This window comes from Mustela nigripes, chromosome 10 (genome assembly GCF_022355385.1).
Source record: "Mustela nigripes isolate SB6536 chromosome 10, MUSNIG.SB6536, whole genome shotgun sequence".
Classification (NCBI taxonomy): domain Eukaryota; kingdom Metazoa; phylum Chordata; class Mammalia; order Carnivora; family Mustelidae; genus Mustela; species Mustela nigripes.
Genome location: NC_081566.1, coordinates 28961885 through 28974659, shown reverse-complemented (window position 1 = coordinate 28974659; position 12775 = coordinate 28961885). Strand labels below are relative to the sequence as shown.

General features: G+C 54.1%; 1 protein-coding gene across 1 annotated transcript in view; it reads right to left on the bottom strand.

The window, feature by feature from the left end:
* Window positions 1-1194: 1194 nt before the first annotated feature.
* PARP1 (poly(ADP-ribose) polymerase 1) overlaps window positions 1195-12775 on the bottom strand; it is a 36710-nt gene continuing 25129 nt past the window's right edge. Inside the window, exons 14-23 of the mRNA XM_059412893.1 lie at window positions 10298-10426; window positions 8042-8125; window positions 6607-6729; window positions 5874-6002; window positions 4917-5015; window positions 4360-4512; window positions 3449-3576; window positions 2748-2809; window positions 2078-2192; window positions 1195-1998 (exon numbers count right to left, since the gene is read on the bottom strand). Of these exons, the coding sequence (XP_059268876.1) occupies window positions 1917-1998; window positions 2078-2192; window positions 2748-2809; window positions 3449-3576; window positions 4360-4512; window positions 4917-5015; window positions 5874-6002; window positions 6607-6729; window positions 8042-8125; window positions 10298-10426 (1104 nt within the window). The 3' untranslated portion in view covers window positions 1195-1916. The remainder of the gene's footprint in view (window positions 1999-2077; window positions 2193-2747; window positions 2810-3448; window positions 3577-4359; window positions 4513-4916; window positions 5016-5873; window positions 6003-6606; window positions 6730-8041; window positions 8126-10297; window positions 10427-12775) is intronic.

Here is a 12775-nt window from a genome sequence, read left to right as displayed (position 1 = left end):
AGCCTGCTAACCTTCCTCTCTCTCTCTGCATGCTTCTTTGCCTACTTGTGATCTCTATCAAATAAATAAATACTTTGAAAGGCTCAGAAAAAAATTACAATCACCAGGGTGCAGTTCAGCTACACCCTGGGATAGGACAGGACTTCAGGTGAGGAAAGAAACTCAAAATATAAATATTGAAGCATCGTAGTTTCCCTTGGAGAAGACATGAATTCAGAAACGTGAATCTCCTTTGAAAATCAGTTGTGAGGGACGCCTGGGTGGCTCAGTTGGTTAAGCAGCTGCCTTCGGCTCAGGTCATGATCCCAGCGTCCCGGGATCGAGTCCCGCATCGGGCTCCTTGCTCGGCAGGGAGCCTGCTTCTCCCTCTGCCTCTGTCTGCCATTCTGTCTGCCTGTGCTGGCTCTCTCCCTCTCTCTCTGATAAATAAATAAAATCTTAAAAAAAAAAAAAATCAGTTGTGATGCGAGGGAACCCGTTGAGCAATCACTCCAACCTAAAAATACTTCGTTTAATCAAGGACCATGAGGGCGACAGCCTCTCCTTGCTCCTACAGGGATGGGGAAGAACACAGAAAACTCCTGATCCAGGAAGCCTGAGCCTTGCTGACCAGCTGATCTGGGACGCATCTCAGGTCAAAGGCACAAGGGACGAGTCCAGGATACTGGAGAAGGGCAAGGACTCTGCTGCCAGCAGGATGAAATTGGACACCTGCCCGTGGGCCCCAGCTGCTGCCGTCCCTCAAGGCAGCTACTCTCCAAGAACGCCAGCCTGCCCCCCCCCACACACCTCTCCCTGGCCAGGAATGCCCTGGGCTCAGCTTCCCTCACCAAACTCCCATGTAACTTTCAGGTTTCAGCCATTGGCCCCCGTGTCCCAGCAGTCACCCTGCTGTTTGCTGCAGGCTCCTTCCCCTGCAGAGAGGAGCGGTGGGGGGCTGTGCTCCGTGGACAGTCAGCCAACAGGATGTCCACCTGCACAGCGCTTGCAGAGACCCAAGTCCGCATGCCTCCCAGCCTCTGGTTTCCTGCTGTGTGGACGGGCACCCCTCACCCCCGCCGCAAGGCTATTTCCTGCTGGACATTCTGGGTCCCCACAAATTCAAGTGCCATCAACCCCCTGTAGTCTCTGTGAACCTCATGCCAGGAGGACAAACCGGATCCACAGTCAAAATGACACTGAACACACGACACAGACGAGGAAACCATTTCCATTTAATCGAGAAGGACTACCAGCCCCTGGGGTGTGTCAGTAACACCGTTTTCATCTGGAAGACAGAACTGCCTGCCGGAGGGAGATTCGGGAACCTCAAATGCAACTTTTAACTCAGTGCACTACATATTCTGAAGAGCTTCCACATCCCAGCACGTCCAAAAGGAAAGCACGTTTTTGTTTCTAAGGGTGAGAAACTGTTAATATTCCTCCTTCTGGTCTTCCCATAGAACTCAGATAAAAGAAGTAAAAAAAAAAAAAGAAAAAAAAGGGGGGGGGGACAATAAATGTAAAATAAAAAAAGAAAATCTAAGTAGTATGAAATTAGTTTTTATTTTTACCTCAAAATAAATGCTTAACATTTTTCCCAAACCAAAACTACAGGTGAACACTTAGAAAGAGGGGGGAGTGATTTCTCCCTTCACTGGGGGAGCCGGTGAGTAAGGCAGGCGTTCCTCCCGCAGGACTAGTCTAGACACCCCCCACATCTCCTCTATTGTCAGTCTTCCCCATCAGGGTGCTGGCCGCTGGAGGACCCCCTCCCCCACCCCCCGGAAAGCTGGGGAAAAATCATCTAACACGTGAGCAAACATTCGCAGAGGAGCTTTCCTGAGACGCGGTGGCAGCCTCTGCCGGGTCTAGGGGCGTGAGCGCTGGCACCTCCATCCCTGTCCCCGGGTGCAAGGTCAGCCATGCGCCCGAGCTCACCACAGGGACGTCTTGAAGTTGAACCTGAGCTTCAGCAGGTATTTCAGGTTCACCTGAGCAACGTCATAGATGATATACCTGGAGGGGATGCGGGTCAAGGAGCATACTCTCACGGCAGCCCCAAGCCCCGTAACCCCACTCGCTAGCCAAAGGATACTCGTTATACAGCAGGCAGGTGTCGTTCACGCCGGAGGAAACCCCCGTCCCCAGGGGCACCTCCACACCGTCCATTGTGATGCTGGCAGAAGGGTCAGGGGTTGTCTTGCCCAAACCTGCACGACAGAAGGCATAAGTGGTAGGAGGAACCGTGAGGACATTAGCTCGAGAACGTTCAAGATCAGACTTCTGTCGCGTCTACATGTTCACTTTAAAGACATGCACACCGCACACTCTGTCCTCCTTCCGGATACAACCCTGGGCTATAAATCAAGCTCCTGAGGTGCATGCCTCCCTGATTTCAGTAAGAGCAGTGCCTCACCCCCCAGCCCGGATCATATTTCCACTGAGCCCAAGTCCAAAGCCTGCACTTCGGCCCGGCAGGCGGAGGCCCTAAACCATCAGGTGGCTGGAGCTCCCACGTGCCTGGACACCCCGGGCAGCACTTGGTCAGGGGATGACCCCCAGCACTGCAGCTAACAGTCCTGTTAAAATGCAAAGCTGATGCACCCAGTTCCTGAGGCTCGAACTGCGGACAGGGGGTATGACCCAATTATCTAATGACCCTCTAGCTGTCTTCCAGTGAGCCACAGTCCACTGGGGAGAGAGGGTGCCCTCCCCGGGCTGTCCAGAGCACCCAGGCGGGAGCAGCACTTTCTGGAACATGGTACCTTTGACACTGTGCTTGCCCTTGGGCAGCTTGCTGATGTGTGAAGCGTGCTTGAGTTCGTACCTGTGTAAGAAAGGAAGGTCTCAGAAGGGCCTCCGATGACCCTGGGCTCTCAAACCACCAGTCTGGTGAGCAGGAGCCCACCAGAGAAAAACCTAGTCCTCCCCAGACCCCTGGCTTCCAGAGGCGAAGGCACAGTTCCCAGTCAGCGCTCTGTGCCCCCACCACTGCAGGGTCGCATGGCTGTGGCCGCAGCTCCAGAGGCTTCTCAGACCATGAGCCTGACCCCCTTGCCCGATTACGCGACCCTGCTCTCAGTGTCACTGTGACAGGCCTGAGGCAGGCAGGACAAACCAGATTTTTTTTCTGCCAGGAATCTGAAGTTCATCTCCAGGTTCATCTGAGTTGATCTCAAACACAAAATCTAACATCTCTGTGCATGCATGTGTTCCGGGGGGGGCGGGCGCGGCCCACCAACCATCCTCTGTGCAATTCAGCCCACAGAAGGTGGATGCTGCCAGTTCCGGACTCCTGGCTAGACTCCTCATCCCTGGTGCTCCCACATACACTTAACTAGAACTGGTTTCTACCATCGTGGTGGGGAATTTCTACGGTCCCCTCCTGGCCAAGGGGAGCTCTCCTGTCTTGACCACCCCCGTCCGTCCCCAGCAGTGGCCCCAGGCCAAGGCCAGGCTGACTCACATGTTTCCAAGGGCGACCTCTCCCAGTAGGATCAGGCCCACAGGGTCCGCCTGGGACGCGTGGCAGTAGTTGGCGCTCTTGGAGACCATGTCGGCGAAATAGATCCCTTTACCGAACATGTAACCTGTCTGCAGGGTGGGAAAAGGGCCACAGAAGACATTCTGGGGGCTGTTTGCAGCACCCCTGAGCTCCCGAGTACGGACTACGCCCACAGGCCAAGCTCACATGCCGGGCTGTTTGGACCCTGGTCCCGGGGAGGCACTCAGGGCCGCAGAAAGCTCAATCTCTCTACCCCTCGCTGTCTTCCTCTCTCAACGGGGGAGGGAACCTCACAGAACCGTTGTGAAAATTCACCAAGTTAATAAGCGTTTAGATCGGTGCCCGGCATGTGGCAACAGCCCATAAATGGAGGCTCTTGTGTTTACTTCCTTCTGTCAGTCAAAGGTGAGGTGCAGGAGGTCAGGGCATCTGCCCAGGTCATGTGCTACCACATGGCACCAGCCAGCCATTCGCTGCTCCCGACCTGTTACACCTGGACAGCAAGAGGCCTGCAAGACTGCCTCCGAGCACCTGTCCTGCAGGTCACCTCTATGACCCAGGCAGCGACTCAGCAGGGCCTCCCTCCAGCCCTCCCACAGTCTCCTGAGGAGCACACCAGGACTCCCAGAAGTCACCTGGCAGAGGGGGGCGGAGGCAGTCTGGACTCAACTTGGCCTGTGGCCAAGGCCTGTTCTTCGCCTGTTCTTCAAGGCCCATCAGCTCTCAGGGCAAGGCCCAGACACCTCACTTTTGTTCAAGAAGCCACGGCTGATAGCCATGTAGATGCGCTGGCCACAGAGCGAGGGCCGCGAGGACAAGGTGCAGATCATCTCTGGGTGCTGCCCGCCACCCACCCTGGGCCAGCCACCTACCACGGGCGCCTCAGGCGGGGCTATCCGGAGGCCCTGGGACAGGATGCCGGCGAAGTTGGTGGCCCGGGAGCCGTGCCATAGGAGCCTGCGGTTATGCAGCTGCCGGAATGGCTTGTAACGCTGGCTCTCACCTTCGCGCTCGATCCGGAAGATCTGCTCGGGGGTGAAGGGCCAGAGACAGAGGATGCCACGTTACTCTCACAGCAAGATCCACCAGATGCAGGAGAATGGGCCAGCTGCCCCAGAGCCAGAGGATGTGGCTGTGGCGGCCTGCGAGGAGGCGGGGTTGGGTGGGGAGCAGTTGCCCGGGCAGGACCCCGTCTGACAGAGGTGAGCCCAAGATGCTTTGCCATGTCTGATTGTGCTTTCAGGTCCTCAAACAAGGCTTTGAGATCAGAAATAAAAAGGATTAGAGAAAGAACACTAAGCACCCCCAAACCCCAAGACTAACCTTTCTCCTCCACCGACAGTAAGTTGCTCCTCTAGTAATTTAAAGCAAAGCAAATGGTTCTTTACCCAGGCCAGGCTGGAGAAGGGGAAAGGACGAAGATTCTTACATCAACAACTTCCAAGTCATACGCGTTGTGCGTGGTCGCGTGAGTGTTCTTAACATATTTCCTGATGGTCTCTGCTTCTTCTGAGTCTCTGTCTACCACCTAGAACGTCATTGGGGAGTCTGCGCAAGGGAGACCCCAAGCACAGCCACCCAGCACAGGGGCCAAGAGATGTCCCACAGCCAAGACTGCAGTCAGAACCTGCAACGACCCACCCCCAAGGCTGGGTTTTGAGGAGGACTAGCGCTCCAGGTCTTTGAATCCTCAAGGCTGTGCAGTGGCCAGAGCTTCTGCCTGCCAAATAACCGTCACTTCACCGATGTAATCGCCCCCGCACAAACACAAGTGAGCCACGGAGAAGGCTGTGTTCTCGATTTTTGTCCTCTCAGCCAAAATGCAAAAAACCCAGGAATTCTGGTTTTCCTCACAGCTTCTTAATTAAGTAAAAGGCTTCAGGATTGTAAACCGAATAAACCCTTCACCAGAGAACCCTGCCTGCAGCATTCCCGTGAAGAAGGTGCTCCAGGGACCAAACAGGTGACATCTGGTGGCTTATTCTACCCGGACCCCCAGATCTAGGCTCTGTTCTAGGCAAGAAGCAGAGGCTCTTCCTGGGATCTGAACACCCCATCCCAGGCTCAAGGTCAAGGCAAGCCAGGGGCTATGGCAAGGGGACTTCTGCCCCAGCACAGGCACCTCCACCTAAGCAGGAACCCAGGCATGACAAACCTTCTAAAGCTCAAGCCATACAAGCCTCCAAAGACAGATCTTCTCTAGATTAAGGAAAAATGAACTTTCTGGAAGGCCGCTCAAAAATGAGTCTCTTGTGCCAAAGACCCTGGCTTGGAAGCCTGCCCAACAATCTGTTCTGAGGAGGTCTCCAGGAGAAACCCACTCCAGTCTGGGGATCGCTGCTCTCAGGACGAGCGGACAGATGCACCAGAGACGGGGGCCTGTTACCTTAATGTCAGTCTTGAGCTTCTCATAGTTGACATCGATAGGGTCCTTGCTGCTGTCATCAGAGCCTCCCCTGAGCAGACTGTAGGCCACCTCAATGTCCAGCAAGTTGTCTAGCATTTCCACCTTGGCCTGGAGGAACAGATGGAAAACCCTGGGCTTGGGACCAGGGTGAGGGGAGACAAACCTAGGTTCAGCAGAGAAAACCCTTACGGAGTGATGGGATAGTGATGGGAAGGCCTCCTAGCTGGTTAGGAATAGCTTGTCATCAACCCGTGGCTCCTAGTGAACGAGGGGGGTACTACTTGGGGGAGGGAGAGCCCGAAGCTACAAGGGTACTATGGGAAGTGGGGGCAGTGACTACCGCTGGCTCCGAGGCAGTGGGGCAGGAAAACCCATCTGTTTCGCCTGTGGTCGGCCACCACCATGGGAAGAAATCCTATTCAAAACGAGGGCCCAGGGGTGCCTGGGTGGCTCAGTAGGTTAAAGCCTCTTGGATCATGATCCCAGAGTCCTGGAATCGAGCCCCGCATCAGGCTCTCTGGTCAACAGGGAGCCTGCTTCCTCCTCTCTCTCCGTCTGCCTCTCTGCCTACTTGTGATCTCTGTCAAATAAATAAAATCTAATCTTTAAAAAAAAAAAAAGAAAAGAGGTCCCAGAGGTGATCCTCCTAGCACCAGGCCCTGCCAGAAGGAGTAACACCCAGGCTGCTCCTCTCTCAGGCAGCCCCGGCTACCTGCACACAGTCCGCGTTGTTCAGCAGCGGGGGCTTCTTCATCCCAAAGTCATGAGGAATTAGGGTGTAGAAGCGATTTGAGAGATCCAGGATCTGAGAGTCACTGCTGCCCTGGGACACCGCCTTCGGGGGAAGAGAGAGAGCAGAGACCGAGACATTGAGTCTGACCTGGCTCGGCATGAGCAACAGCCAGGAAACGTGGTGAAAGCGTTCAAGACCATCTCATGCTGGTGTCATACCAGCCCAAGGGCAGGAATGCCCCACCCCTGTCCACTTCCATTTCTAGAAGACCTCGACAATTAGGGACCCATACCGCCCCCAATGCTGTGCAAGGTATCAAGTGTAACATCTAGGTGGAAAGCTCATGCACGCTCCTAAAATTCAACTACATCAATGTTTGGGAACTTCTCACAACAAAATGGGGGTAAAACCCCAATGCGATGAATTTGGGCAGCACACCCCTCCCCCATCCACAGATCTTCAGCTTAAGGGAAAGAATTGGCTTTTCTCGCGCCTGAAGATCCAGGTGGCCACACACAGAAAGGCTAATAAGCTCCCCCTCCTGCCACAGTGCCCATTCGTGCTCCATATGCAAAAGGTGCTCAATAAATGCAGAGATGGAGGAGCCGGACTGCTGTGATGCTGGGCAGGCACCTGAATGGCCACGGGGCAGTGAAAGGGCCATTAATTTGGCCCCCTGCAGGCCCCAGCACCCGCCCCCCGGCCCCCCCGCCCGGCCGAGCCCCACGCCCTCAATTTCTTTCTGTTGCAGCAGTTGGCTCTATGTCGTGGGGAAGGACACTCTCCCAGCCTCTCAACTGGGGGTTCTGGACAGGGAAGGGGCCAGGGCTCAGAAGCTGTTGCCTGGGGCCCCTTCTCAGCACCAGCCAGAAGTCTGCTTCCCTGTGCCCCTCCTTCACAGGCCAGGCCTGCACCCCACCCCACCGCGCAGGGGGAAGGTCCTGCAAACTGGGGGACCTGGTTGAGTGCCCAGTGAGGTGATCAATGAGCATGAACCAAAGTAAGGAAATATTTCACTCTCTGTGAGATTTCTAAGTAACTGCAAAATAATGCCAGTTTCTTTTTAAAAGACTTGATCTACACCCAACATGGGGCTTGAACTCAAGAACCACGTGCTCCACCAACCAAGCCAACTGGGAGCTTCAATCTCAGCCTAAGAACACCCCAAATCAGGACGTTTTTATGAGGTAGGAGAACCAAATACCTTATCCAGTTCATAGGGAGTTTATTACATAACTGATTACTAAAAACACGGCTCCTTCACTGGTTCCGGGACCACTTTGGCGAGGGAAAAGGCACTTACCACACCTGCGGCATTGAACAGAGACTCCAGGTCCTCGGGCCCTGGGACGTGGCAGCTTGTGACCCTACACCGCTCCTCCAAGACAAGCCAGCCGAGCGGCCCCCCGCCTACCTGCTGCACCTCGCTGAGAATGGAGTAGGCCGCCTGGATCTGCCTCTTGCTCAGCTTCCCCAAGGGCATCTTCTGAAGGTCAATCTGAGGAGACAGGGGAATGCTCCCTGGCAAAGCCGCTCCATTCAGTGGACCATGGGCAAGCTGGCGAATGCCCCTCGGGGCTCATGGGCCCTGGCAGCAGCAGACACCCAACCTTGTCTGTGGCTTGTCCAGGGCCCACACCACGGGCTCTGGGAGGGGAGTGGGTCTTGCTCGCTTCGTTTATGGCAGTGATGAGAAACAAGGACGCCTGAAGCCCCACACTCAGTCCACCCTGGCCCAGCACAACTCGTCTCCTAGGGAGGATGAGGGCCAGGCAGCATAGCCGCCCCGGAGCCTCAGAGCCCAAACCGTTCCCAGCCAAATAAGGACCAGAAAGTGGGGAGAAAGGTTCTCCTAAGTACATGCTCCTGAACATACAGATCTGTACCCCCCAAAACGCTGTTTTTTTCAAATCAGGTACCCTGAAAGGTCACACACTGATTCTAGCAGTATGCCTTGGGGATTACTGTCAGGACAAGCGGCAAGCGTAGTGGGGAATGCATGTGGCCTGTTGCAAGCTTGGGAGGAGTCTATGCTCACCCTCTGTCTCCCACCCAGAAAAATGGGGCTGGCTTGCTTCGGAGGCCCCTGCGCCCCTTGTGGTTGGTGTCCTGACCTCCCTGGGGCACCCCAACACCTGCAGCGCATGACGGAGCCACAAGCTGCAGGGAAATGGACGGGGAGCAGTCCCTGCCGGGTGTGGTGGACGTGGCATCACAAACCAATGGCACTTCCCTCCCCTCAAAGCCAGAGTCTCTATCCTGAGGGGTGGTCTGGTCCCTGGGAAGTGGAGTAGCCGCTGCCTGGTCTGAGGAAGAAGGCGGGGATACTGTTTCAGGAAGAGAGCAGGGCACATAAAAGAGCCCAGCATCGCTGGTGCAGACTGGAAAACAGCTCCGGGAGCCAATGAGGAAGGTGTTGCAATGGTGGCTGGGGGCAGGCAGTGCTCTGAAGAAACAGCATCCTCCAACTGTGGGGTGTCGGTGCCAGTGCCCCTCAGCCCCTCCTCACAGGCCACGAGGATAAGAATGGGGCTCACTCAACAGTGAGCCAGATACCCCACTAAAGAGAGACCGGGGTATTCTCAGGTCCACCCTGCAGAAGTGGAGGGAGGCTGCCTGTCAGGTAAGGAGCGTGCAACAGACCATGGGCTGCCTTCCAGTGAGCTCTGCAACAGCTCTGGCCTGTCTCCTCCTGCGAGACAGTCACCTGAGCAAGAGCCAGCCCAGAAATGGTATGTCCCAGGGGAGACCTGGTCTGTTAGGAGTTAAGAGACCCTACGAACTAGAACACAGGAAGCTGGAAAGGACACGTGGGACGTTTCTTCTTAAACGTTAAGAGAAATGAAGACTCGCTCCCTTGCCCATGTCCCTGGTGAGACTATCCGCAAGCTACCACCAGTCCTCCTGATGGAGGTCAGTGCAGGGGTCACTTTCAATGGGAGCGCACAAGCGCTGGGCGTTTGCAGGCCCATAAGGGGACCTGCAGATTCCACGGCATTCGTTAACAGCAGCCGGGGAGGGGAACCGTCCTGCCACTGGATCCAAGCTCACCTTCTGGGAAAGCCAAGCTGGGCTGGAGAACACAGGGACAACTGGCCTCAACCACGGCCCCCTCGTCCTGCCTAAGCAGGAGGAACAGGACAAACCCACCCCCACCCTCAACCTTTTCTTAATTTTGTCTGATGCCTCAACGTTGCTTTTCTCTACACTTCGTCAGTACCGCCTACTTCTTCCACGGTACACGAGCTACACTTGCCTTCCAGAAGACTCCGGCCGGCTCCAGAGCCATGCCCGCACACATTGCCACGTCAGCAAGGGGACACGCACAGGGGAACGGGGACCCAAAGGCAGTTCACTCAGGCACACTATCCACCTCCTGGGAAGTCTGCAGTCCCCAGGACCCAGAAGCCTGGCTCGGTGTCTGGCAGAAGGACAGGCAGAGGAGCGCCTGGGTGGCTCAGTGGGTTAAAGCCTATGCCTTCAGCTCAGGTCATGATCCTGGAGTCCCAGGATCGAGCCCACATTGGGATCTCTGCTCAGCAGGAGCCTGCTTCCCTGACCCCCCTGCCTGCCTACTTGTGATTTGTGTCAAATAAAATCTTAAAAAAAAAAAAAAAAAAAAAAAAAAAGGACAAGCAGAAGACCTGGCCACCCCCGTGCGCGTGGTCACCTCATATTCCACCATGGCTTTCTTCATGCTCTCCACGTCGAAGATCATCTTAATGAGCTCCTGCACCGGCTTGGGAAGCTTGGACTTGGTGCCAGGGTTCACTGTCAGCTTCTTGACCGCATCTTCATCCTTTAGAGAAAAGTGAACTGATCAAAGGCCCCGTTCAACAACCCAAGCCAAGTGGCGATAGCATCTGGGCCACAGACAAAGGAGCCACAGGTACCCCCAGCACAGAAGGCTGAGGTAGTATCTGCACCTGAACCAGAGGCTTCCCCACCATCCCCGTGGGGGCTCCAGACCCTTCCCCCAACGGCCACTGCAGGTGCCCAGCTCCATGCCTGCTGACCTGCACTCCCATCCCCTCATGCCCTCACCTCCCCACCCTGGGAACTGGCCCACGGCCCCACTCTGGAAGAGCTGGGAAGCCACCAGGCCAAACCATGGACCAAGGGGACACCGGGTTACTTCTCCGGTCTTGTACTACTGCACCCCAGGGCCAACCAGAAGATGTCCATGCAGTCTTCACCATAGTCCTAAAGGTTCAGACACCCATTTCCTGCCACACAGACTGACAGGAGGAACTCTCCACTCTCTGTGGCCTCCTTCTGCTCCGTGATCACACTTTTTTTTTTTTTTTAAGATTTTATTTATTTATTTGACAAGACAAAGATCACAAGTAGGCAGAGAGGCAGGCAAAGAGGAGGAAACAGGCTCCCCGCTGAGCAGAGAGCCCGACGTGGGGCTCAATCCCAGGACTCTGGGATTGTGACCTGAGCAGAAGGCAGAGGCCTTAACTTACTGAGCCACCCAGGTGACCCTGTGATCACACTTTCAACACTGGACTGTGTGTGCCCACTCTCTGGGGAACCCAGGCTAAGTCAGGACCACACGGCACTGTAGACTGCTGAACCCTTGTCACTTACGAACGGCCAGAGGATAGGAACTATGCCCTGTCCCTGACAGTGTCCCCAGCAATAAGAAGTGCTGGGTATCTGCTCTGAGTGGACACTAATCCTGGCATCTGTTGTGTTCACCCAAGCGGCGTGGCGGGCCATGGGCCCTGTTCATTCTGGATGCGGCTGTCAACTACGCTTTCTGTCGCAACACCAAGTCTCCAAGGCTCTCAGGGTCACGGCTTCTGGCTCTCTGAGGAGGCCAATGTTCACAGTGAAACACCTTATTTGAACTGATCTACTCTGTGGCCTCCCTCTCCGGGGGTGATAAGCGGAGAAGTTTACATATTCAGGAGCACCATCACAGGGGAGCCAGAGACCATAAACCACCACCCCGGGCCATCTGGGCAGCCCTGCCAGATGCTGCTCTAGGACAGTGCACCTGAATTCAGTGGCCCTGATTTTGAAAGGTTACCAGTCTGAACAGAGAGACACATTGCAAGGGCTGAAAACACACCAGATTTCAAAGATCTGGTTTCAGAGAAGGTCGGAAGGGGAGGAAAAATAAATAACTAATGTTAGTTTCATGGTTTCTTTCAGATTTTTAAAATGCAGCTATTGAAATATCAAGGTTACAAAGGTGGTTGTCTATCACTATTGGACAGCATCTTCCAAAAGCTGTGCAGGCGTTGGAGGGGGGTGGTTCTTGACATAGTGTGCAGGGCAAAACTCCAGTTCTCTGGTGAAAAAAGTACCCGTGAAGGGACAGGAGCACCAAAGACCCACACCATGACTTTGTGCTCAACTCTGGGTGATTAGGAGTTTGTTTCTCAAAATATTTTAAATGTTATTTTTGAAATTAGAAAAACTGACCAGTAGGGGGCATTGCTGAGTCAGACAAGCCAGGATCTCAACCTCAGCATTACAAAGTAAATTCTATTTTAAAAAAAAGATATTTTAAAGTAATTTCCACACCCAAAGTGGGATTTGGACTCAAAATCCCAAGATCAAGAGTTGTTACTGACTGAGCCACCCAGATGCCCCGGGTTTTTTTTTTTGTTTGTTTTGTTTTTAAGAAGAAATACATGAGCCCCTAGGGGCTCAGTTGGAGCACGACTTGATCTCAGGGTCGTTGAGTTCAAGCCCCACATGGGGTGTAGTTTACTTAAGTAAACTACGTAAGCAAAAAGCCGTGAAAAAAAGTGTATTTTTCTTCTCCTATGATTTTCTTCATAATGTTTTCTCCCCTCCAGCTTAGCTTGTAATAAAACGACAGTATACAATACGCATATCACAAGATGAGATCAAATCATTTTAGGCTATTGGTCAGGCTTCACGTCAACAACAGATTAAGTTTTGGGGAGTCAAGTTAAACATGGATTTTTGACTGCATCATGGGAGGGGTTAGTGCCCTTGACCCTCTACACTGTTCAGGGGACAACTGCAATAGATTTTTCTATAGAAGCCAGAATAAGCATCTTGTCAGAACAAATGTCCACAAAGGTTATCAGCCAAGGGATAACAGAAGGCTATTTGGTGATATATACAGGAAAATGAGCCTGTCACAAACGTGTAACAAGAGGGG